Source organism: Diadema antillarum, unplaced genomic scaffold (assembly GCF_040938485.1).
Source record: "Diadema antillarum isolate AM-2024a unplaced genomic scaffold, OU_Dant_1.0 scf00000088, whole genome shotgun sequence".
Classification (NCBI taxonomy): domain Eukaryota; kingdom Metazoa; phylum Echinodermata; class Echinoidea; order Diadematoida; family Diadematidae; genus Diadema; species Diadema antillarum.
In genome coordinates, this window is record NW_027270977.1 from 726594 (window position 1) to 753925 (window position 27332).

The 27332-nt window shown below is 39.1% G+C and overlaps 1 protein-coding gene across 1 annotated transcript; it reads right to left on the reverse strand.

Annotated features, from left to right (window-relative positions):
- Positions 1-935: 935 nt before the first annotated feature.
- On the reverse strand, positions 936-27332 carry LOC139718098 (uncharacterized). The gene is made up of 12 exons (XM_071629588.1): positions 27172-27332; positions 19521-19603; positions 18526-18528; positions 16249-16357; positions 14192-14327; positions 13143-13403; positions 7350-7468; positions 5662-5701; positions 4985-5064; positions 4468-4577; positions 3397-3547; positions 936-2747 (listed from the first exon to the last, which is right to left on the reverse strand). The coding sequence occupies exons 1-12, from the start codon at positions 27226-27228 to the stop codon at positions 948-950; spliced, it is 2949 nt and encodes a 982-aa protein (XP_071485689.1). The 5' UTR covers positions 27229-27332; the 3' UTR covers positions 936-947.

The following is a 27332-nucleotide window of genomic DNA, read 5'->3' on the forward strand; positions in this document are numbered from 1 at the left end:
CCTTGGGTGGCCGCTGTAGACAGTTTTGACTGTATTTCCCTCCTTTGTTCCTAACAGCAATGCATCAAGCTTGTCTCAAAACAATTTAAACATTCGATCAAGACAAAAAAAAAAATAAACAAGCTAGGTACACAAGTGTACATTTTACATTGCAATACATTTTGCTGATACAGGGTTGTCTGTTCAAATAATTTTATCTTTGGTGTACTTCTCTTTTAATTCAGTATTTCTTGGGGGGGGGGGGGGGGGGGGGGAGCAAGGGGTGACATTTGAACTCTACCTACTCTGTTATATCTATCTAATCATGTTTCTGTTCATATTTGTGTTAACTATTTGGCTTGATAAGTCAAGTTGGGAAGGAGGGAGGGGGGAGAAATAAATACATCAGTAGCACCCAAATACCATTTGCCACATCAATAATATAGAATACATTCCAACCATAGGACACAAATCTCTGCTATTACTACACGGTTCTAAAATAGCTGCTTGCTAACACTCTTTGCTCTTTTAAATCTACAAACCCCTATGAGTTTCATTGCACATGTCACATTATCAAAGTGTCACTTCTCGCAACATGAAGTCTTGATTAATAATAAGTACTGAGCTTTAAATCTCTACATTTAGGAAAAAAAAGTGCTGTATCACAAATATTGAAGGTAAATCAGACTTTTTGGTTTAATAAAGTTAATGTCAGTTCATAGAGGGGGTCGACTTGAGCTGTTCAATACAAATTACTCACATGATAGTTTGCATTGTCCGCACATCACAATATGCAAAAGACAATGCTTTGATGGAAAAAAAATAGCAACATGCTACAAACAATTAGAATAGTCTGAATCAGAAAGGACACAGGAGATACAGTCACACCACAAACCTTGTTGAAATGAAACAGAATAACTACACCGCTCTAACAAGAGGAGTTTAACAGCCTACCACCTCACGTTTCATCACCTTATCAGGCAGGACACACATAGATTTGACGGGCCTATACAGTCGTTGTGGCAGAATGCGCCGCAACCTTTGCACATCACCATAGCCTTCAGGCGACACGTGCACTTCCCGGCGAGCGTGGCGCCTTCCGGACTGTCCTTGCCACCCGAGGGCAGCAGACTGCTCTTGCTCGTAGTCGTTGGGCCAGCCATCACGACGGAGCTCTGGCACGAGCACACCGTGTTCTGCACGGTGGAGTTGTTGTTGGACAGCGGCACCACTTTGGCCACGGTCACTTGGCCGTGGGTCGAGTCTTTCAAGGGTAGCTGGATAGAGCTGCTCAACGCGTTGTGACCCGTCGCCCCGTTGGCTACGCTCACCTTCCCGTGAACCAGGCTCACAGTGCGGTTCTCGGTACTCGCCGACGATATCTGGGACACTTTGGGCGAATCCGGCGTGGTCACCTCGCTGGCCTGTGAAGCACTGGACGAGCCACTGGTCACTGTGCTTGGGGGTGTGACACTCGCTACTGCCTTGCTGGATGGGAGCGTTATGTACGTTACAGTCTTGGAATTATTGCCAACTTCGCTGGAGACTAAAGTTGCGACAGAGTTAGTCGTCTTCACATTAGACTGCTGGCTGTTCTCTTGCGATATCCTGGCTGTATTGCTCGGTAGCAAGCTCATATTGGACTGAGACACTAGTACAACACTCAGGCCTGGTTGGGTCTTAATGATTATAGGTTTAACAGTCTGCACCACTGGCTGGCCTTGTGTTGAATTCGATACTGTTACTGTCAATACTTTACTAGGGGTAGCCAGCTTGCTTTCCCCACTTGATACGCCTTCTATATGCACCCTGGTATTAGCCCCACTACTCACTGCGGTGGCGTTGCTTGGCACGATGGACTTCAGGTTCATCCAGTTGTGGGATGTCGCCCGAGGCCGTCCCAGGATGGCCGGGGAGTGGCTGACCGGCCTGGCAACACCCTGGGCATTGCTGGGCACCAATCTGGCCTGCAACTTGGCGGTTGTTTGGGCCTTTATCTGGGCCAACGTCCTTGTCTGGCCATGATGCGCTTTGGCCGCCATCTGCGCCTTAATCTGAGCAAGAGTCCTCGTCTGTGATTGGCCTTGCTTGGCCTGCGTCTGGGCTTTGATTTGCGCAAGAGTCCTGGTCCTCAACTGCCCGCTCTGTCCCTCCGAATCGACTCTTTGTCTCTTTTCTGGGGACTCTTCTGAGTCTGAGGGCCGCTTCACTGACAGGTCTGGGGGTATTAGCTGAGCGTTCCGCTTCATGAGGTCATTGATCTTGGTGACATTTGTGCCGCCCGCTGCAGCACGCTGGCGTTGACTTTCGGCAGCCATCGTCGACAGCAGTGTGCTACACGAAAATTCTGCCGCATTTGTGGGCGGAATGCTCGGACGAGTCAGTATTGTCGCTTTCAAGCTTTCGGACGACCCGCTGCTGCTGCTGGTGACACTGCTGCCACTACTGCTGCTCTTTGTGCGGCTGAGATCCTTGGATGATGTCTTCAAGATGGAGACCCCTCCTGCCACCCCATCTTTGGGTACTGAAATTTTGAGAATGATCTTCGCTGGTGCCTCCTGCGTCTTGTGGCTCACCACGACGTGCTTCTGGGGCTTTGCCGGCGACGCTTTGGTTACGGTCGCGGCAGAGGTTGTGGCAGACGGAGATGAGTTTGAAGATGACTTGTGGATCTTTGGCGGTGTTTTCGACGACTTAGTGGGGCTTGGGAACTTCGATTGCAGCTCAGGTACACTGGACTGGCCCCATACAGGTTCAAAATGTTTTGCCTGGAAAGACAATAATGAAGAACAAGCAAGATCATCTTGAATGAAACATAAACTGTTCAGTCATATGCCAGTCATTTAATGCACAGATGACTACATTGGCAAAAATAAATAGTAAAAAAAACAACAACAAAATAAACAAATCCTTTTTCAAATCTACACTCATCAATACTCTAAAGGAATCTTTGTCAATGGGGTTGCTTCATGAGCATTTAGATTTATAGATGATTTGTCCATAGGATTACAAATGCAATGATGAATAATCTTCTCAAAATTGGTGTAATGCTGTAAATTAAAGAGAAGAACATGAAGAAGAGGAGGAACATGGAGGACAAGGAGCAGGAGGAGGAAGAGGAGGGGTGAAGAGGATGAGTGAAGAGGGGAGGGGAGGAGGGGAGGGGGAGGAGAGAAGGAGGTGGAGGAAGGAGGAGGAAGAGGGGGAGGAGGGAAAGGGGTAAGAGGGGAAGAGGAGGAAGAGGAGGAGGAGGAGGAAGAAGAGGAGGAAGAAGAGGAGGAAGAGGAGGAGGAAGAGGAGGAGGAGGAGGAGAAAGAGGAAGAGGAGGAAGAAGAAGAGGAAGAGGAGGAGGAGGAGGAGGAAGAAAAGATAAAGAAGATAATGAAGGAGAAGACGACAAGCTTGAGGTCCCAGTACCTTCCAGGGGTCGAGCCTCGCCCGCTCCTTTTCAAGTTCAGCCTTTAGCTTGGCCTGTGATTCCGGGGTGAACTCTCCGCTGGCCAGGCGCTCTCGCCACTTGGTGCACGCCCGGGCAAAAAACTCATTGTCGAGGGCGGATGCTCCAAGCCTAAGAACATATATACAAACAAAAAAAATGACTATCCAGCAAAGGGCAGCTCTCATTATACAGGGCTCACGCATTAAAATCATGCTAAGTCCAAATTCTGTTTAAGAAAGTTTTTTAATAAACCTCAACTTCAGTTTCTTCCGAGCCTTTCCAGCCTTACCAGTATTTAATTCCATTCTCTATTTTCCTATCTACAGAAATGAAATAACAAAATCAATTCTTTAAAAAAAAAAAAAAAAATTACATTCAAACTTCAATTGAAATAGGTCTTGTGATTGCATTGCTACAGAGCCGGATTTGAAGCAATGATGGTGATTATGGTGAGATGACTGCACCAATGTAAAAATAGTTATGATATTGTTTTAGAACACATCAAAATTGCCATCATTATTGTGAATATCCTGAATCTCATTACCACTCATAGAACAAAGAGTACAGCAATCAGTTCAAATGTACAAACAGCACACTTCCTTTATTCAAAGTGTAATGCCATCAAAGACTTTACATCTACTAACATTCACAGTTCAAGTGAGACTAATAATTAAACTTCTACCATTCTTTTTCTTTGATGTCAATCTACTGGTACTAAAGAAACTGATTTGAACACTGAGTGGCACTGCACTACATACATTCCTTAGCACAAGCCTCGTGACAACACTCCACGAGATATGAAAAAAAAAAAAAAGAAAGAAAGAAGAAGCACAGATCACAGCAAATTGCCCAAACAGCCCAATCTCGGTGCTCATTTGATCAGGAAGACAATAAACACCATACCACAGCAGAAACCACCACGAACATACAGTAATTTGGGGCAAATGCAGATACAATTAGGTTAAGTTTGACGACCTCATCTGAATGCTACTATTTAAACCAGCACCATAAGCTTTTACAGTGCCATGGTAGATAAAGGGTTAACTCACCTGAGGCAGTTGTCACTGCCCTTGTAGCGATCATTAGACGGGAGAAGCTTCAGCAGGCGGTACTGATAGTGAGACGGAAGGCTGGCAAAGGTGTGCTTGTTGATCAAGGCCTTGCCGTCAAAAAATAATCAGATAATTTCATTCACTAAGTTGGCTGAAGAGACATCATTGGAATATAAGAAGCAATTACCCCAAGTTAGGGTTATATAGCTATGAAAACTATGATAAGACTATGTTGCAGGTAGTAGATATCAGCTTTATTATCAATTACAATGATGCAACCCTAACATAACCCTCTACCAACCCCAAGACAAGTTTTACATGTATTTCATGCAAACAATAAGAGTCACTTATCGTCGGGTGCCCGTGCATTGGCCGCTAACGCAATACAATTTGTATTGCGTTAGCGGCCAATGTACGGGCACCCGACGTTATGTTAATCTGATGTCATCATTCATTTAGTATCTCACATGAACAGAGTTGCCCCGAGACAGTGAGAAAAGTTCAACCAGCTTACCTTGAGATTAACATTGGCAAGAACTGAATTGGGTGTTTCAAGGTCTACATGGGGTCTCCTCTTGAAGTCTAGATAGGGTGCTGCAAAGACAGAAGACATTCAAGAAACTATTTAGTATGAGGAAAATACATACAATTCTACTCCAGACATGCTACACCGCTTTAGTCTTTGTGATACTAAAACATCAAGTGCTTGAATAAAGAACTTGGTAAATGGCATGACACAAAGGGACTTATACCAATTTGTAGGCGACAAAAAATATTTCAAAAACTCTAAAATTGTCAGCTGTGGTACATGACAAGGGGTTTGGCGTGAAGTTTTTAATGGGAGAGTTTCACAACTATGCGCACAAGTGTGCTCATACTGTACATACTGAAACTCTGAACACAAATAACTTTGGTATTTCTCAGGTTTAAAACTTCATAGTGTTGTACACACCATTTAAATCCCTGGAACATAAATGCCTCATCTTCAGATTGTAGATTGATGTCGTGTGACTCTCTAAATTCACATGTTTCAAAAATATTCCACAGAGAACTGGTGGTTATAACCCTCACTTGGGTTTACTGTGGACAATAGATACATACACTTGAGCATACACATACAATGTATCATATTTCCTACAAATACACTGCATGAAAGAAGAAGAAAATATGTACAATGGAGTCTCAACTTACATGAGCCATATTTCTTGTTCTTCTTGTGTCTTCGTCGTGGCTGTATAAAAATAAAACAAAAATAAGCAGTTCAACATGATGCATACGAAATATTTAGCATATTCTGAACAAACAATGCAATAGCATAAAATGTATTATTTAGTCCATTCATACAGCTTTACTTCACTGTCAGTCGGGAAGTGCTTGAATACTGTTTCCCAAAAATCACTGGACTCTTAGTAAAATATTAAATTGTAAATGCCTGCCACTATAGTAGTGTCTCTTGAACTTAGTAGTATATTATGACATAATTAGGTCATACCCTATATATGAAGAGTTTGTTCGCAAAAACCGATAAGTCCATATTTGCCAAATGGAGATATTTGCGATTAAGGGTCACGAAAAACAAAGAGAATAATAAGAAAATTTGTGCTTCTTTTGGCCATAACTTCAAAAATGTACCTTTATATGTAGTGACCAATATATCATTTAAAAGGTATTATTTCGTACTTTATGACAGAGACTGTACTTCAAAATCTTCGAAAATGGACTTATCGGTTTTTGCAAACAAACTCTTAATATATATTAAAATAAACACCCTCTTTAGATTAGCTTTATTCCTATTCCAGCTGTGCCATCTCCTCCTGTATCATGTGTGGTGAACAATAGACACAAATATGTACCTTACAATATGTCAAAAATTTTCAAAACATTTGCACGAACAAGAACATGTGATGCTGTTGTGAGTGAGTGCTGGTAGTAACATCAAATGAATATAATGAAACCAGACAAGCACTCGGAGAGCGCAGACCTCCGCCAAGCAGCTCATTTCCACCAATACACGCATGCTGAAAATTGCCCAATTTCTCTCCAAAATAGCGGGATACCGATTGAGACCCCAATCTTGAGATATGTACATTGTACATGTGAATCCCACTAATGATGAAGAAGCCTTGTGTTTACCTCATCAGCTTCCTGCAAGCCCCACGGCGCCTTGAGCAGAGCATGCGCTTTATTGCGTGTACACAAACCTCAAATACGCGCAGCTTGACCTCCCACGTTCACTGACCTTATTTGGCAAACGATAAAAAAATCCTTCAAAACTCATAAAATTTCCCCCGATTACTACCAAATCATCTGTTCCTTTTTACAGCAAGTTTCATCGAAATCTGTTCACAACTGTTTGAGTTATTTTACAAACAGACAAACAAACAAACCAATGGCAACAACACCATAACCTCTTTGGGTGAAGGTAATAATAGAAAAATGGAAACAGAGCGTTGAGAAATGATGGAAAGGAGAATGATCTGAGGAATAACTAAACAAAATTTAAAAAACGATGAAAATAGCTCATACTGGTAGAAGGGCAAGGAAACCAGAAAGGAATAAAAGCAAAAATAAGGCACCCATCGACTTCAGACCAGTTTCTCATAAAGTTTCACACAAACAGACCCCCCAACCTTTCTGACTGATATATAGGGATGATTTGGCTCAAAAGTAGGAAAGAAAGAGCAGTTCCCATACCAATGTGTAGTAAAATTATCAAGAAAAATAGGCTGTTGAAATAGAAGCTGGGAATGATCAAAAGTCAGCTTCTTTCCTCCACATTCAAAATGGATGGGAGGTCTGGATAAATGACAGGGCATATTACAAGATCCGACTGTCTGCATGCCAACTTGGAAAGCAGCATGTGGGACTGGGGGTCTCACCTTGCCGCTGAAGCCGGGAAGCGAGGCCAGGATGTCACTGATGGTCTGAGACCTGGGCAGCATGGGGAGTCTGGTGTCTATTTCAGGACTGGCTTTGAATGCAGCATCATCTTCCTTGCCTGAATAATATCAAAATTGGTGAGCAAACATTGATGCACACTCATCAATTTTACGATAAAGGGACATTTTTCTAACATTACGTTATCTAATCATCAAGTTGTTTCTTCAAACTTCAAAAACTTGCTCTTTCCAGGGAATGAGTTTCCAACTCAAATTTGATCAGCAATTTCAGGCGATGAACAATATTTCAAACGGTATCATGTACACTTCTATGGAAGAAAAGTGCTGCACAAAAGATAGTTCGTGTAGCCGTGGTGTAAAAATGCATATAGTACAGTCTACTATGTCGAAATATTGGATCCCGTGAGATTTTCGTGCCAAAATTGATTTTTTTAGCTAACTTGGTCAATTTGGGGGTGCTGAATCCAAAAAACTTTGGTTCCATTTTTTCCGACCACGTCTTCAGTCGCCATTTTGAATTTCAAAATGGCCGCCATAGCAAACTGTATTTTGACCCAATTTGCATAATGTGAGCATCATAGAAGGTTCAGATTTGATGCAAAAAGCATGTTTGTGATGTCAGACATTCTGATACACCATTTTCTAATATTGTAGATAGCTTTGATACATTTTTAAGGCAGCCATCTTGAAATTCAAAATGGCCACCATAGCTAAATATATTTTTACCCATATCTCAGGTTGTAAGCACTATGTAGAGTATAAATTTGGGGCAAAAAGCATGCTTATGATGTCAGTCATGCTAATATGTACATTTATTTATTTAATGATGGATTATTTTCCTTAGCGGCCATCTTGAAATTCAAAATGGCTACCATAACAAATGTAATTGGACCAGTATCTCATATCGTATGCATTGTGTAAGGTTCTAATTTGGGGCAGAGAGCATACGTATGTTGTCAGACATTCTGAAAATCTTTTTCTGAGTGAACGATGGTTCATTTTGATATTAAAGTTGGCCATCTTGAAATTCAAAATGGCCGCCATACCAGAATGTATATTTTGACCCATATCTCATGTTGTACGCAATACAGACAGTTCACATTTCGGGCATAAACCGGGCTCATAATGTTGAACATTCAGATGCACTTTTCCCCTCCCTAAAATTGCAGATAGGCCTAACTTTCAAGGCTGCCTTCTTAGAATTCAAAATGGCTGCTTTTCAGCTAATATCTCTGGTTACAAGCAACTTTAGACATATCAATGTTTATGGTGGCTTACAGTGTACATTCTTTAAACACACACACATAGGGCCTATACATTCTGTAATAATGGATTATTTGTATTGGTTGACACTCTTGAAATTCAAGATGTATTTCGACCATATTTGGTGCTGTTAGATCTTTAAACTGCAAACCCAAGCATGGTGAAACACTCATGTGTAAGTCAATCACTTCTAGTGTTTCCTGTCCTGTAGGTACACTGTTGTGTTGAAACGCAAAAATGCTGCCATGTGAAACATTCCTTTAAAAGCATAGCATTTGGGTAAAATTTGTGAATGGGAAATCATGTGATTTTGATGTTAAAAACAAATGACTTTCAAAAAGAAACCCTCTCAATAACTGTGTCTGACTGACTAAATAATGCCCCATTTAGACGATTTGGTTGTAAGAACTTACAATATTAGCCCTATATACTCTAACAATTCATGGGATAGTCACTTAGATAATTAAATGTTTTCTAGGCTCATTCCCTGCACATGTTTAGAAACAGCACTCTAAAGCTGTACACAGGGGAGAATTAGTTCTAAATTCTTCCAGAAATAATGACTTTTGCATTTCTTGCTTTTGAGCATGATAATGAATTCTGTGGCTACCGTTGATGTAGGAAGTTCGAAGCATTTTATAATAATTGAACAATTTATGCATACCCTTTCGAAATATCTACAATCTAATATATCATATTTATATGTATTAGAGGCACAAATTAGGTTGTGAGAGTTTACAAGTTCGTTCTCTGGTTATATTGTCAAGTCTCTACGAGGGTAAAGCGGGAAATTGTCCTGGTTGAAGTCATCCACGCCAAACTTCTGGAAGGCACGGACTGTGTCATAGCACATTCTGCATGATTCAAGGTTTAGATACTTCTTGGTCCATCTGCTCTTGGAGACATCCTCAAATTTTCAACTTCAGCCAGCACCATGAAAGGCATTAAAAAGCAGACCTTTAGCTCTTCCTGTTTTTCGCAACAAACTGCAGAGCATAATCTCTCAAAATTGTCAATTGTACCTTTATCATTTCCTTTTCCAGTGATGGAGCAGACAACATGCAACGCAGTAAGTGAAGCAAACCTACAAGATCCATCAGGATAATTGAAATATTAGAGTCTACGTAATAATCATCAATATCTCTGATTTTCTCGTTGCTCTAATACATACAATGGAATGAGGCTATCTCTTGTGAGTGACGGGTGACAGTAACTCCCATGGCATCTTTGATGAACTCTTTTTTTTTTCTTTCCATGGTCTCTGTGTCAGATGGAATTGACTGCTCAGTATTTCAACTTTCAGGCCTATTATTTGGCTCAGTTCTGTGAGTTTCTAAGGCATTCATGGGTAGGAAAAATGAACCTTTAATAGGGAGAACGAGGAGAAGGCCATAAAACAATGAGATGAAGAGTGATTGTGGAATTGCTTAGAACTTATACCTTTCAATAATTGTATCGTTCAGCAATGACCGGATAATGACAGGTCTAAATGTATCAGGCTGTAGAACCAGTAGAAATGTTATGAAGAATTTGCGATCCCTTAAGCTTAATGACTTTGGATCCAATCTTACATGGTGTATTTTTTTTTTTCGCACGAGCTGGATGTCTGGCCTTTCTCACAATATTCCAGAGATTAATATATTCTAATTCTCGCAGATACAAATTCTTAGTACAAAACATTAAAACAGCCCTTTTCATCTCTTTCTAGAGTATATCCCTTGAATGTTTCTGATACATGACTGCCAAACACCACATTTATTAGCTTCAAGGCAGTGTCAGTTTCTTACATTACCCTCATGTGATGATCTTCTAAGTTGTGGGGGAATTCTGATGGATGCAAGCGCCACAGAACTGAGCTATCATTACTCCTTTGTAGTTTTAGAATAATTGGCTGTACAGCAATAAACATCTTGGAAGTCTTGATAATTGAAGATGACCCACTCAAGGGCAATCAGGAAAAGCCTACTTATTCCTTCTTCATTCTGTGTTATTCCAGAAATAATCATATCTATCAAACCTTAAGTGTTTCAGTTTATGGCCAACAAACAAGCTTGTGAATGGGATGCCTGGTAGGGTGACCATAGCATTTCTTGCCATTGCGAGACTTTTCCTCGTTTGTCTACATTCTCTTGAGGCAGCATCAAGTTTTTTAAGATCACCTTCAATTGCATCAATGCTTGCTTTTATACAAATATTCATTGATTGGGATTAAATATAATCATTAACGAGGTTCCACAACGCAAAATAACGTGTTGCCCGAGAGGCAAAAACGAACCGTTTTAGCGCGCAGTTTGCAAACCGCATACCCGCCTGGCTATATGGGATGTAACGCTTACACGCTTGCCCACACTATCGCACAGTGGTATGCCCCCTCCCCCCTTACGCAGTTCTTGTCCCTCAGCATCTCTTGATGACGTAATTAGAACCTCATCCTTACATTTTGAATTTATGGCGGCCATTTTGAATAGAGAGATGGCTGTCATTCTGCGTGAACTGGAAATAAATTCAGTCTAACTAGGACAATTTTGGCACATTCATCTAAGGCGCTTACCACAGTATTATAATGATGTTTTCTATGGCAGCCATCTTGAATTTCAACATGGTGGTCTATCTAATGATCCACAATTAGGAAACAGCTGTGCTGGACCATTGGACACCACAAGCATGTGCATTCTTAAAAATTTGATGCTTCTACAATACATGTAATTGCAAACTGAGATATGGGTAAAAACGCTATGGCGGCCATTTTGAATTTCAAGATGGCGGCCTACAAACTCTACAAAGCAATCCACAATATCAGAAAATGATATATCAGAGTGTTTGACATTATAACGATGTATTTTGCACCAAGCTTGAGGTTTCTACAATGCTCACTTTATGAGATATGGGTAAAAATACAGCTTGCTATGGCAGCCATTTTGAAATTCAAAATGGCAGCCTACAAATTGTATCAAAACAATCCACAATATCAGACAGAGATTTATCAGAGTGTCTGACATCACACCCATGCATTTTGCACCAAATTTTAAGCTTCTACAATGCTCACTCTATGAAATACGGGTCAAAATACAATCTGCAAGGGCGGCCATTTTGAAATTCAAAATGGCGGCTGAAGACGTGGTCAGAAAAAATGTAACCAAAGTTTTTTGGATTCAGCACCCCCAAATTGACAAAGTTAGCGAAAAAAAATCAATTTTGGCACGAAAATCTCACGGGATTACATAGTAGCCTCTACTAATAGCAAATTGCGACGCGATACCAGGAAAACTATTCCCTGTCTTCTCGTTTTGTTCGATTTTTTTCGATTTCTTGGTTTGAAGATGTCAACAAGCCACGACAACAAACATCACTTACCAAATGTCTATTTCCCTTTTATATGTACCTACTAGATCTACAGAACTAGTTACACATTGATTTCAAAGGACACATGAATTTCAAAAACAATTGACTCACTGCGTATGCCTAATCACACGGAGAAAAACATTGAAGCACAGGACTGTTTATAACCCTGGGCAAGGTCCAGTCAGATCAATACCAATGCTTTCCAAATGCTTAGCTGTATTTCAAAGTCACAGCACACACACAACTTCCTAATCAAGAGTAAAAACCTCACATCATGTTGGAAATAACCATACCAAGAAATATTTCTTTCAAAGAAAATGAAAGCAGATCTTCTACAAGAAAGATAGCAGTGACTCTTTGTGAACCAATTTAGAGGAGATTTTTGATAAATAAAAGGGCTAAAACTTGATAAATATTTCTCCTTAAAGGATACAAAGTGCTTCATTCGTGCTTACATTGTGCAAAATATTTGATGAATGCATTAGATGAATGAAAATGTACACTGTGAAGGGCATTGGAGGTTAGACAATTCAAATGTGATTCAATTGATAAATTGCTAAAGGATAGGGTGCTTTAAACCAGGAATCAATATCAACTTTTTTCTCTGGTGGCCATTTTGGGCCACTAAAATCTTTAAATCTTAAATTTTGGTTGCTTGCAATAAAAGGAAACATAACAATCCATTTTGAGTCTGAAATGCTTGATTGGGCCATCATAGGATGGCCTTTTTGGAAATTTGGTGACACACATCAATTTTTAGTGGCCCTGCGCGACTAGGCAACCACTAATTTTTGAGCCATGTACAAGCCATGACAATCACTGTTTGATAACAAATACACTGCATTGCCACATGGCATATTGGGATAATGATCTTTGTACGGAACCACCCAATTCCGAAGAATTCATCCAAGCTTGTGCACAAAAACTGATAAAAACTGACATTTTTCAAAAAGAAACTCAAAACACATTTATTTTTAGAACAGAACTCATGATTATGTATAGTTGATTATTTGTACTCAAAGTTGATTATATGTTTGTTTGTTGGTTGGCAGGTTTGTTTTTGATAATTGTAAAGCGTTTTGAAACGTGTTTGTATTAAGCGCTATATGAATATTTCATATTATTATAATTATTATTATTATCATCAAGGTTTCTTTGGTCAGTGACCTTCAGGTTTGTCGGGTGGTTTGAGCGGTTTCAGGATGATCCGCGGCACAATTGCCTGCTTCCGGCGGTGTCTGTGGGACGACGGACTGTGAACCTTCAGGACACGGTGTCCCCGCTCTTCGTCCGCGCTGGTCTGACCCAGCGCCTCCCCGTCGTCGGTGCCGTTCGTGGCGCTCCCGCGGCCGTCCAGCGGATGGTCACGCTTGAAGCGCTCAATGGACGGTATGGCGTAGTGGGCTCTCTCTGGTAGGATGCACACAGCTGCTAAGAAAAATTACAATCACAGTACAGTCGTATTGATTTCTTATACTGTATACACCGAATATTTCGCGGGGTTTTTATTTTCACAAATTTCGCGAGTCACATGCTATTCGCTAAATTAAAGACACGCGAAAATATTGACTCGAATCCCGATGTGAATGTGACATACACATGTACATTAATTCTCTGTTTAGTACAGGACTCCACAATCGCGAATTTAACCACTCGCGAAATCGTCGGAAATTCCTGATTCGCGAAAATTTAGACTTGCAAAATATATGGCCTATGCAGTACAGTGTATATATTTTTTTTACAGAACTTATTAACCCATTGAAGACGAGTCCCTAGTATACACCAGCAGGTGTCTATGGGAAATGCGTGTTGTAACAATATCAGCTCGTCCTCAATGGATTAAAGCTATCTGGGCAGAGTCATTACAACTAGGGATAACTTTGGTATGAATAATTCAAAGAATTACCAAAAAAAATCATAAAATATAGTGGAGATTTGTAAGGACGAAATGAGAGACTGAATACAAGGCTATGTCAACATCATCTCTTTTTTGTTGCAAGGTCATTCAGATCAACATAATTATTCATGTTTCACTATTAAACTTGAGACCAGTCTTTTGTCTTTTGCCTGATTTCCAAAGATATTCTCTCTGTTCTGCTTGCTTCACTTTTACTAAATATCATCTTGTAAGGTCAACCTGATTATGGAGGAGGGTTTCTCTTCGGAGCTATCAGAAGAATACGGAGGAAGGTTGGGATCAAGTAAAGTAAACTCACGCCTCTTCTTGACGGGTACATAAGGTCTGTCCATCTCGTCGTCAGCTGCGGTATCAGCTGGGTGAGCTGGGAGGGGATCTGTCCCATCTTCCGAGTGCATCTCCAGCATGGCCGCTGCTTCCTTGGGCAAGTCGACCTTGTTTGAGGATAAATCAAAGGTCAGAGGGTCAAAGGTTACAATCACCTGTCAGAGGTTAAAGTAAAATGTCAAAGGTTACATGTATTTCCATCACCATTTGACTCTATCCATACTGGAAGAAATCATTCACAATACATACTGATCGTTTCTACAGTGCTCTTCAGAACTACTCAATATGAAACAGAGGTCCTGAAGCTCTGTTTTGCTTTCTCTTGATTGTCTTGTTGATTACTTGATAGTATTTGATAAATCATAGAAAGGCATGTGAACACAGAAGCCCACATGTGTCTCAGCAATGGTAGAGGGGAAGACTTTCTACGTGCATCCTGTCTCAATGTAACACTTTATGTACTAGTGCCGGTATGACATTGAGCAACTTTTACCGCAACTTGCACCAGATAGCTTTTGCCTGATGGACACTGGCATTTCTCCATGAGTAGTCGCCCACGCATACATGTAATTACAATGTGCAACACTACAATATATCTCACCATACAAAACACACCCTTTCACTTCACATACAATTGTAGGTAATGATGCTATTCCAGAATGCATATTAATGTACAATTTTGTACCGGTATGTGGCAATCTTTCAGTCACAGTTTCATTTGCTACAAATGTAACTGCTTCCTGGAAGCCAGCAAAGTTTCAAGATAAGCCTGCCTATTACTAGTCACCAAAACTGGAACATCCATACTTCATAGCGATATGCACAGAAAACTTCTTGATTGTACAGAAAATCACAATTCATACTCTACAGTGTGAGACATGTATGGATTATTCACCGTTTGATACTGTACTGTGATATCTGATTGAACATTAGCTCACCAAGAAATAATTGTACTGTATATACATGTACATGTACATCCTTTTTCTAGTGAGCTGGAAATGGGATTGCTTTCAAGTTGTATCCCAACTGGCTGCAACTTATTGTAAGCCTTTATGTGCCAGGCACTTACATTATCTGTAAATTGCCAAGCTTTTTCATCAGCACCAAGTTATTGTATGTCTTCCCAATTTTATCTATTGTAAATAGCCAGGTAATACTGTAGCCAGCCAACTCCCAAACAAGAATGTGCTTAAGGCCTAAAGAATGGCAAAAATAGTTTTGTTTTGGTTTTTTGTTTTAAATAGCATGTTTCACGTAATGGCGTGCATATGAAAGGCTGTAGCATCTGTTAAATATCTGTTCCATGACCAATGTACTGTACACGTACATGTAGCAGCATCTTTTTTCTTTTTTTTTTCTTTTTTTAATGGCATGTTTCAAGTAATTTGGATATTGACTGGATCGCCTCAGGAGTCACTGCTTACCATACGTACTATCTAAAGAGGAAGTGTCCTCAAATATACTGAATAGGGATTCTCTAAATGAAGAAAAATTGAATAGTGATGTCATGAAAACAAAATATAGAATGAATTTCACAAATCATCTCCACGCATTCCCCTTGACGTGATAATAAAATAAATTCCAGCCATTAGCATTATCCATGTCTTCTGGAGAAATAGGGAAAATACAATTGTAGTGTACTCATGTAATGTCCTAGAAGAATGACTTTTTTAAAGACTAATTTCTCTGCATTCCTTGAATCCCAATATTCATGATAGGGTTTGGTTTTTTTATATAAGTCCCTTTTCATAATAATGATTCAAAGGCATTACAACATACTACTAATTACAGGATAAGAAAAAAAAAAAGATAATCATAGTGAATGAACATTTAGAAGTGGTACAAGATTTCTTTATTGTTTATTTTTACTCCCATGCACAACACACACGTTTTACAACCCCCCCCCCACACACACACACACCTTCAATATTCTCTATTACAAGTGAATAACACCATCTCATATCTCTCCATCTTCCGAGACTCCGTCCTACCATAAAATTTCAAAGGTTACAGAGTGATGGGTCTTACCCGCAATCCATAGACGCCCATTAGACCGCCCACTTTGTAGAATGTGCTGTCACGCCCTCTGGACCCCGAGTGTAGCATCGCATTGAGACAGGCCAAGGGAACAGTGCCACTGTGATGGAATGTGAGAAACATACGGTATATATACAACATGAGTTGAATACAATGTAGATAACAAGGTGGCTCATTTGTTGGCAAGCCTGTCTTGCCACAAAATGCTTTTAGGTGTAGTTCTAGCTCAGCTCAGAAACATCTGCTTTTGCACAATACCCTCTAGAAGGAGATAAAACAGCTTGTCATTCCGATAAGACACGAACATGTACAACTGTACTGTACAGGGGGAGGTCCCATGGGTGAGAGAAACAGATCTTGTGCATGTGAAGAGATCCTACTTCACTTCTCCTTCTAAAGAGCAGGGTGCAACCCCATTGTGGTAGCCTGCCCCATCAAAAATCCAAGAAACACACAAAGATGACTGATATTAACCCCTTGCGGTTTAAAACCCCCCACCCTACCATTTGTCACCACATCTTATCAGCCCTAAGACACCCTGCCATATGAATGTGCAAATTAATGTTAATTGAATGAATAAGTACATGAATGAATGAATGAATGAATGAAAGAATGAACGAACGAACGAATGAGTTTGATTTAACAAGATGATTAGACTCTATCACCCTTGGTTAAAAAATCATTAAAGGACTAGAAAACAAAATCAGATATTATTGGGGATTTTGAAAATTCTAAAATCTACGTACTTACATTTTTACATGTGTGTATTTGAATAATAAAGAGCTCAAAATACACTTGTAGGAATTATCTTTTACTCTACCATATGAAACATTAACAATGAATGATAGCAATAATATCAAAACATTACAGCACCAAACCACAGACATGGTTTCTGGGATTTAAAGGGTTAAAGTTCTCCTCAAATCTATGTGTAGGCCACCACCTTGTATTTCAGACACATCCCATGCATGTATAGTGGAATGCTGAATGCTACCCATATTTTGAGCAATACTCTCATCCATGTCTCATACTTCTTGTGTTCACATCATTAAAGGACAAGTCCATCTTCATATACATAAGGATTGAGAGAATGCAGCAATATTAGTGGAACACATCAGTGAAAGTTTGAGGAAAATTGGACAATCCGTTCAAAAGTTATGAATATTTTAAGTATCTGCGCAGTCACTGCTGGAAGAGAAGACTACTACAGTGTATGATGTCACATGCGTACAACTATATAAGGAAAATAAAAAGAGAATTTCACAAAACTTTACTTTTTGAATGAAGTGCACATTTCTTGGACTTGCTACTGACGTATGTTCAGGGTAATATCATTCCCCCTGCCTTCTGAAAGACAGAAGTCGAGAGTTCTTTTGTTATGCGAGAAAATTGGAAACATGTTCAATTTTCCATATTCTTTCTTTATATCGTTGTACTCATGTGACATCACAAGCTATAGTAGTCTTTTCATCCAGCCGTGACTGAGCAGAAACTTCAAAAATTCATAACTTTTTAACGGATTGTCCGATTTTGCTCAAACTCTCACTGATGTGTTCTACTAATATTGCTGCAGTCACTCAACCCACATGTCTATGAAGGTGAACTTGTCCTTTAACATTGTCAAAAGTGCACAAAAAGTTTAACATGCAGTAAATACTACAAAACACTGTAAAAGTGGCAATTTTTGCACGTTCTGTGCATCCAGAAACTAGCGCAAAAATACAAGCACACAAATATTTTTGGTTGCCATATGTTCCAGTAGTGGATGTCTTGATTCCACCGAATTCATAATGTGCAAAACTCATCTTACCCGGCCAAGCATGACAAATTACTCATGTGAAAATATCCACTGTTACAGTATGATCTTCAAATGAGAGGACACTGTTTTGAACGTTTGATGCCCAATTAACCACAATAAATTGAGATGATGGATGATAATGCTCTGAAATATCATCATGCTAGATTTAATGTAAACCATGGTATGACTTCTTCAGCCTATTATTTTGTGGTAGACAAAAGCAAAATATGAAAATCACATTACTCCCTCCCAGGTACAATTACTTTGTAAAGCACACATACACGTGTACACACACAAACACCCGCATACAGCACTACACACACACACACACACACACACACACACACACATTCAAACACAACATGGGCATTGCATGTATAAAATGTATCATCAATACGGTAAAAAAGTCATCTTTAATTCACAATTACAAAGTACAGCAAATGTGAACAATGAGAAACAAGCTTCTTTACCTTCTACATGGCCATTCCCGTCAGCAGGTGTATGGACAAGTAAAGGGAAGGGAATAAATACAGAGTTGTTAAAAACATTCAGAATTTTTATAGTGCAGAGCGGACAAAACTCAATGTCTTTCAACCAACACAACTGATACAAGATAAAATAAGAATGCAAATGTCATATATTTGAGAGTTACAGGACGAACAGCATGCACATGATATTTCCTCAAAGAAGACAGCATCTACAACAGAAAACAAAAACCTGCTAATCTTTACTTGTACCGGTATATCATCTTTCTTGAATGGCAAAAATTCTCAGTATACTGGTCTCACCGACATTCCACAAGCCTTAATGTTCATTACATCATGCATACAGTTACACTGTGATCTTCATTTGGTTTTCAAGGCTTGTGATTTAAAATCAACTCAGGGAAACAAATATTCTGAAAGACTCACAAGCACTTCTTAATAGCAGACACAAAACTATCAAATTAACTTTGCATAATTTATTAGCAGAAAAGATTCATTGAGCACTGTCTAAACTGGATGGAATGCACATTCAACATGCAAGAGTATCAGAATGATTAGATTCTAACTGGGATAATTTGCATAATTTTCTCAATATTCCATCTACATTGTATGAAAATATACTTTCATTGAACGGTGTGTATGGTATAGAGATTATGTCCTCTGTACACAACAGTGTGCAAAATTGATATGCACTTATCTCCATCTCCCACATTTGCAGGCTTATTTTAGTCACTTGTTTGTTGCAGCTGCCTATGGCAACAATTACCATGGTAACCACATACGAATATCTATATAGTACTCCCACATGGATTGTTTAATAGACTTGTGCGTGTAAGAGATCTAAATCTGTCGTGCTGTATCAATGAATGGTCGACGTCACACACTCAATCGACTCAAATTCCAACCCACAACACCCCCATTCAGGGTGCTAGTGGTTGCTAGGCAACCAGCCAGCTGAGCAGGCATCTCCCCTGACTCACTTGATGTCCTTGAGGTTGTTCTCCTGGATCTCTCTCAGGATCTCCTTGTAGCTCATGGGAGTCTTCAGGTGCTTCTCCAACACCTGCATGGGAGGAAGAAAACCATAGTGTGTTTCAGTATTATGAGAAGCACTGTACATGTACATGCAGAACATGTTTTATTTTTCATTTCATTTAAACATTAAAACAACAATCATTACAGTTTCAACTCATATAGTTTTAAGTCATGTGTACACAGTATAGACTTTGTCAAGGATCTCTCATTGTAGCCACTGCAAGAACAGCAGGCAGAGGGTCTCTACACAAGACTACCGAAGTCAAGCCATTACAGAGAGCCATGACCCAGATGTGCTCTGAGTCTTTAATACAAGTACATGTAACTTTGAATGATCAAAGTGACAAAATCATCATTTCTGCTGCAAAATTCCTGTGGAAACTAATGCATAAAATTGACTCTTCATGCTATGGATAACATACATTAAGTAAAGCCATGTTTTCAATGAAAAACTTATTTGACCTATTAACCATCCTTACCACTGTACATTTTATACATTAAATGGAATACATTTCTGGATGGAAATACCCCGTACTTATGAATTGCACAAGCTACTGAACTACAAATTTGTACATGAATAAAGCACAGTTTTGTCATAACAATTGCAAAATTGTGGCAACTCAGGGGAAAAGTGAACAGCTAATTCTGCACACAATAAACAGACTGTTGTATTAAATTGAGGAATAACTGAATTGTAGGAAAACATACAGCCTGCTTGATTTACATGTTGAGAAAGAAAAAGTAAAAAATACTGAGTCAGGAACTTCTTATACAATGTACAAGTAGGAATATCTTTTATAGCCTCAGAGTAATTAAATTACTCATGACTATGTATCTAAGGATAATCTGTTTAGGGGAGAACAATATGAACATTAATATACAACATTGTATCTCCCACACTGCAACCCCAACCCCCCCCCCCCCCCCCCACACACACACACACACACACAAACACATCCCTGATGGTTTACAACTTAAAATATTAGCATGTTGCACTATCTTGAAAATAATAATAATAATAATAATAAATAAGTTTCACAGACCTGTACATGTTGTACAACTGTAAGCATGTACATTGTACACATGCATACAGTACAGCCCATATCCCTATTGCAAAACTCTTTTGTGGCCTACAGCGTACAATTTGTACATGTACAAATGTGTGTACAGGGTGTGCTCCGGCTGTTGACAGAGCCTTGGAAACCGTTGAGTTCTAGATGCTTTCTGGTGCTATTTTTTGCTTTGCATTTGATCATTTGACCATACAGAATGAGCTGTTGAATTCAGAATAGTGTTATCAAAGGATGAAAAAAAATAGCACATTGGCAGATACAATGTACATTTTACTCACTATTGCAAAGCAGAAAGCAAGTTTCTTCCATTGGGCATGTCATCAATACTCTCTAACCTGTTAATATTTTAGCACGTCTCTTAAACACATTAAAAAAAAACTTGTGGAATTCCCTGTACCCATACATTACACTGTATAATATATATTCAATTTTTGATACTACTACATCGGTACCGGTACTGTACAGTGTACAGTACCAGTACATGCATTTATGATAAATGTACGTGTACATACACAGTAAAACAGGTACATTGTACATTGCACAGGTAGAAATGTGCATGATAGACACTGACCATAATGAAAATAAAATATATGAAAATAAAGTATATGATTACATTTCTTTTACAATCTCTAGTGAACAAGCACTCAATCAAATGAAGTTTTAAAAAATCATGATTGTAAAAATATCACTTTCTTCTGGCATGTGAAACACAGAAAACATAAATTTAGAAGACCACATACATACAATGTACATTGCAACTTTCTTAATGACAATGTTACTGTTTATGGAAAAATGAAAATAAATGGGGCTCAATTATGCACAAGATAATCTGCCCCAGTCAATACTGAGATTAAATCAAGCAAAATTATCAAAGCAGAACAAACATTGTTATTGTTTAAACTTTAATACGATAATAAAATCTCTCCACTGAAGACCTCACAATTGGTAATATGTTTCTGCAGGGGAGCTCATATACAGGTACATTACAGTAACTGTATGTGTATGTACTGTACAGGAAAAGGACAAAGGTAAAATAAAATATAATAAAATAAAATAAAACTATGCAAACAGATAAATGTATTCACTTCTTTACAAATGTATAGTACATGTACTGTACATGTATACAATGTAAAAGTACTGTGACAGTATATTTTTTTTCAGTCCCTTACTGTTCTCTCATACAGCCTCTCATAGAACATCTCATACCTGTATGCAGGCAGCTAATACTACAATACAATCATAGTGTATGGACGTGTACACTGTACATGTACATTGTACATATACAGCTGTACGGTATGTACACTGTACTTGTATACAATACATATTCCATGAGAACAGTACTTTGCTAATTGGGACCTTTTAAGACAATTTTGCCAATGGTTGAATTGATAATTGAGAAGCCCACTGATGACATGCAAACAAAGTACATGTGTACACTGTATTACATGTACACTTGTACACGTACAAGTACAATGTACATTATGTACGTATACAATGTACAGCTGTACATTAAAAGAATTTACATGTATCCCTTTTCATGAGGAAAATCTGTAATTTCAGGGAATAATTTTCGAACTCAAATTTGATTACAATTCCAGCTGATGAACAATATTTCAAAATGTATCCTGTACACTTCTATGGAAGAGATACAAAAGTTGGTTTGTGTAGCAGTGGTGTAAAAATGCAAAGCAAATTGCAATGCAATAGCAGGAATATCATTCCCTGAATTTCCCACATGGACACTTATACAATGGTATACAATGTACAACTGAACCTTTGAGATGATTTACAGTACACTGTACACCAAGTTTGTGTTTTAATAGAGTGAGAAGGCACCATTTCTGTGAGTTGTTAAAGGGATGGTATATGTAGTATTGGTGGAGTTGAGAAATGGGCTTTTAACTTTCTGCGAGATATCAAGAAACCACTTGTTAAATAGTACAGAACATACCATTCTAAGAGGAATTCAAAGTTTATTTGATGGAAATCGGTTTTGGAATGGCCGGGACATCCAAAAACAAAGTATAACAAAGCAGTAGTACATGTAAACGTGGGTCCCACCTTTTATTAGTAGTGCTCTGTTTTGGGTATCTCAGCCATTTCAAAACCAATTTTCATCAAATAAACATTGAATTTCTCTTGGAATTGAATGCTCCTTCATAACGTTCTGCGAGAAATTCAGAAACCAGTCTGTGAAATGTCAAAGAGCATGCAATTCTAAGGGGTATCAAAAGTTTATTTGATGAAAATCGGTTTTGAAATGGCTGAGATATCCAAAAACAAGGTGAAACAAAGAGATCCTAATAAAAGGCATGGCCTGTAGTCTTTTATTATTATCACTTTTTGGATATCTCCGTTATTTGAAAACCAATTTTCATCAAATAAACGTTGAATCCTTAAAATTACATGCTCCTTCATATTTCAGAAGAGGTTTCTCATTATCTCACCTAGGAATGTTCAAAACATGAATCCCCACCTCAACCAGTACTGTACAGTCCCTTTAAAAAAGATAATGGATTTCAAAATTACTTTAAATCTCGATTGACATGCAGACTAAGATGTCATTTGAATTTTTAGGGGAAAAAAATGAGAAAGATGAAAAAAGTTAACTGGATTTTTCCACTGTTGAAATTTCTCCATGTGTACTACAGTACAGTATGTGTGGTATACATTTGTACAGTACAGTACATGTACAATGTACAATGTACATGAAGCTGCATGAATGGACATTTCATCATCCATTGCCTACAAACTTGTATCCCCATTGGCTACTGGTCTCGTTGATTATTTATATTATTTCCATGGTCATTCCCAATTTTACATTGTACCATGACTAAACAGAATACAGTACAAATATGTATGTTAGCCATGTCTAAGAATATGGCAATATTCTACAGTGTAGGCATGAAAAAAAACAACAACAGGACATCATGTGCAAAATCTACTACAATAATCATACATAAAAACTACATAATAAAACAAGTACAGCTGTACACAAACATGATGTTGGATTATTATTTGTTTTTCTACTGACAAAATTTGGAAGAGCAGAATAGTCACCTACACTGTACATACTGTACAGCTATACATTGTACACTTGCATCTCGGGTTCTTATAATGTTAGCTATTTACACTGTAGTATTGTAAGCCTACTTTTTAATGGCTGTTTGTACAACATGTCAACTGTTTATGACCAACTGTCTGTTGCAAGTGAACAATACAACACTTTTATAGCCCTGGGTGTCTATCCTCCTGCCTTCTCTTACAGCACTTCTTTACTTATTGTAAAAGGTTCATTTGAAATGTATTTAACAGTAACTGCAGCATAACCACCCCCCCCCCCCCCCCCCCCCGATCCCTGGGTCTTGGTAATGGCACACCTCATCTCAACTAAAAATCTAGACTGAGCAGGCTGCTCTGCTGAGACTGAACCTCCCAACCCCATCCCTACACTGGCCCAAGTTCTGGGGGTCAGCTAAGTGCATTCTGCTGAAATTAGCCAGCAGAAACAAATTGTTACCGTCAGAGTATACCGTGGTAATTTGCTAGCTTCTGTAACGCTTACTGGGCTGGGTCCCGATGCTAGAAACTTGACTTGCGACTGAACACAGCTTCACATCAAATGGAAGTACTGTATCACACAAAACTTTGCGTTTGATCAGAATCAAACACAAAGTTGTGTTTGATATCTACATACAAAATCAAACATCCTTTCAGCAATGGACTTGCCTTTTCAAGCAAAGAATATGTGCATTTGTAGATGCATGCAATTTCGGGGACTAGCGCTAAGTTCTTTTTTTTTAGTTTCTCCCAAGTGGACGCATTTTAGCATTTAATGTCAGCTTTCCATCAGAATGGACTGGCCTGCTAATCTTAGCATGTGCATTTATTGTAGGCTAGGAATACGTGCATTCATATCGGGGAGTAGCGAGCGAGTAGCAAGTCATAAGCACTTTTTCTGTAGGCATTCGCCAATATTTATGGCAATGATTTCATTCTTGATTATTGTGTTCGTAATGGCATCATGCATTGGTTAGTACTTTACACTAATAGTAGGCATATCACACCATTTTTAAAACTTTTTTATTTTAACTTAAAACCGTTTGCAGAGGAAGGAGGGGCATAAAAGAAACACAAAACAGAAAAAAAAAATTGAAATTCGTTTTTTCGTTCTCGAGTTATGCGAAAAATAAGACTCGAAAAAAGACCCTAAATTCAGCCATTTTGGGAAAATTGCATTTTTGGCACATTTTGACCCAGTATTTAAAAAAAAATCATAAATTCATAATTGCCCAAACACCGTCAAGTTGCTAGAAAGCTGGACATACCACAAAGAAAAGAAAAAATGAGCATTCAGAATTTTGTAATTTTCTTGTAATAAAGCGTGGAAATACCTCAATTTGGTCATGAAATCACTGACGGGCCAGTCAAATTTGTTGAAAAATAAACTAAGTCCAGCTAACATGTGTAAAAGATAGGCATAGCGCTGCACAAGGTCAAACCCTGACTCGTGGTTCGCGGCCGTAGCGTAGCGTAGGCAGTTCTGCAAAAAAGAGTGGAAGGCGGAAAACAATAAGCTGTCCCAAATGCCATGAAAATAATTGAAAAATGAATCATATATCAAATGAAAGGAAAATACTTCAAAATTAATAATCTGATATCAAAATTTAGATATTCGAGCAAATTCGGGTAAAAAAGTACATCTTCTTGCCTTCCCGTCGCTTGCCGGCGCGAGTCGCTATCTTGGAAAATTTCGGGACTCGGTACCCGATGCCAAGGTATACATATGTACAGCTTGGTGATTGGCAACCTCATTTCCAGATATATTACGTGTGGCACCCGGTAACGATGCAGAAAGCACACACAAACAGGTTACGAAATTGCGTGGCGCGGAGGTTGCCACCGAGATATTGCCATTCGAGCTTCCCTGACCGTGTCGGTAAGCCGCGCTTCAAGCCTCTTTTTTTCGTATTTGTCATCAAAAACGGACACACATCAACACAGACACGCAAGAAACAGATATTTTTTTCTTAAATATGTATGTTTTTATTTCTCATCATTCAACAATTTGACAAAACAATCATGATTTCTCACCCCAGTATCATCACTCACTTCACATGAAAATGGCCGAAGACGCACGATCATTTTGAAACGGCTGATTTTTGGGTGCGGGCGGGTGACGTGCCTACTAATAGTATTAGTTAGTGCTGATGAGGTTATTGAAACTGTAAATTAACCAAACTATCACGTAAAAAAGCACTCAGACTAGTCAGAGAGCGCAGACCTCCACCATGCCAGCAACTCAATTTCTACCAATACACACATACATGTAGATTTCTAGACAATATCTAGATCTCGAAGCCTTTTGTTTACGTCATCAGCTTCCAGCTGCATGGTACCTTGCCCGAACAGAGCACGCACTTAGTTTGGTGAGTGTACATTGTATGTAAACCCGCTAGTACGGTCATGGTCATTCATGCAGCTTGAACTCCCACCTGAGTTCATTGACCTTATTAGCCGAACGATTTAAAAAATTCTTCAAAAATCAATAAATATTTCCGGGTCACTACCAAAGTTTAATCATCTGTTCCTTACGTCATTACCTACTTTTCCTGCAAGTTTGATGCTAATCTGTTCACAACTTTTTGATTTATTTTGCAAACACACAAACCAACGCCAAAGATTACGAAAAAAAAAAAAAAAAACACCTTCTTCCTGGTCAGCTGTTGCTGGTGGCAGACAGAGAGATCCATCTGTCCAGAGGAGTCCTTTATTTTTTTGACGTTATCATTCTCCTCCGTAGACAGGAGAGCCAGACGCAGTCTCCACGGAACATAACCCAGACGACCAGATACAGACCGATCTTTCGGTCAACACTGCACTATATATATCACTCTGTGACTCAGTTACAATCAAGCAATACTCTCATCCTTTATGCTAATTTCATTACCTTATTTGGCTAGATTATGCTTTGCGTTTTGTTTTTGTGGATTAAACTTAAAGGTAAATGACTATTAATGTTACACCTGGAAATTATTGGTAGAGCCAGGGCAGCCCAGGTGCAAGAAAAACTAAAAAATTGGTCATGATGGTGACTCTTTATTGACTTTATGTTTAAAATTGATAGATCTCTATGCATGGATCATGTGAATGGAACAAAAGTCAATGAAGGCTTAGCCTTACAATGTAGCTTACAGTGTGGCCAGTCATGAAGTGTAATCATAGTCTAGCTAGATTAAAAAGTAGATAAAGAAGACCATGAGACCAGCTAAAGTTACATGTATCCAGCTTTTCGTCTGTTCTCTGGGGCGCTGACTGGCTGGCTGCTGCTCAAAAGGCGAGTGCAGCGACAGCAGCAGCAGCAGCGATGAGCTGGCTGCCGAGTGTGTTGTGTGTGTGTGGGATGTAGGGCGTTCGAGTGCAGCAAATGTGCTGGGGAATTTTGCACTATGAAAGTGCATAAGCCGCCCGCAGTCACAAAACATTGTGAGGCGATGCCTCAAAACATGTCATTAAAACTCACCATTCGGGCCGCTTCTACCCATGTTCTCCCTTTGTTCCTCCTTTTCCTGTCCTTCATGGCTTCAGGTTATAGAAAAGCGCTAAAATAGCGCTGGAATTGCCTGGAAAATTAAAATAATCTTGAAAACATCCTCGCTTGTCACAGCAGAATTTCTCACTCCC

Excerpts from the sequence above, each read along its gene's own strand:
- LOC139718098 (XM_071629588.1), bottom strand. The coding sequence starts at position 27,228 with ATGAAGGACAGGAAAAGGAGGAACAAAGGGAGAACATGGGTAGAAGCG. Across the intron at positions 7,469-13,142 it reads ACCACCCGACAAACCTGAAG|GCAAGGAAGATGATGCTGCA; the intron begins GTCACTGACCAA and ends GATATTATTCAG. Across the intron at positions 5,702-7,349 it reads TTCCCGGCTTCAGCGGCAAG|CCACGACGAAGACACAAGAA; the intron begins GTGAGACCCCCA and ends ATTTTTATACAG.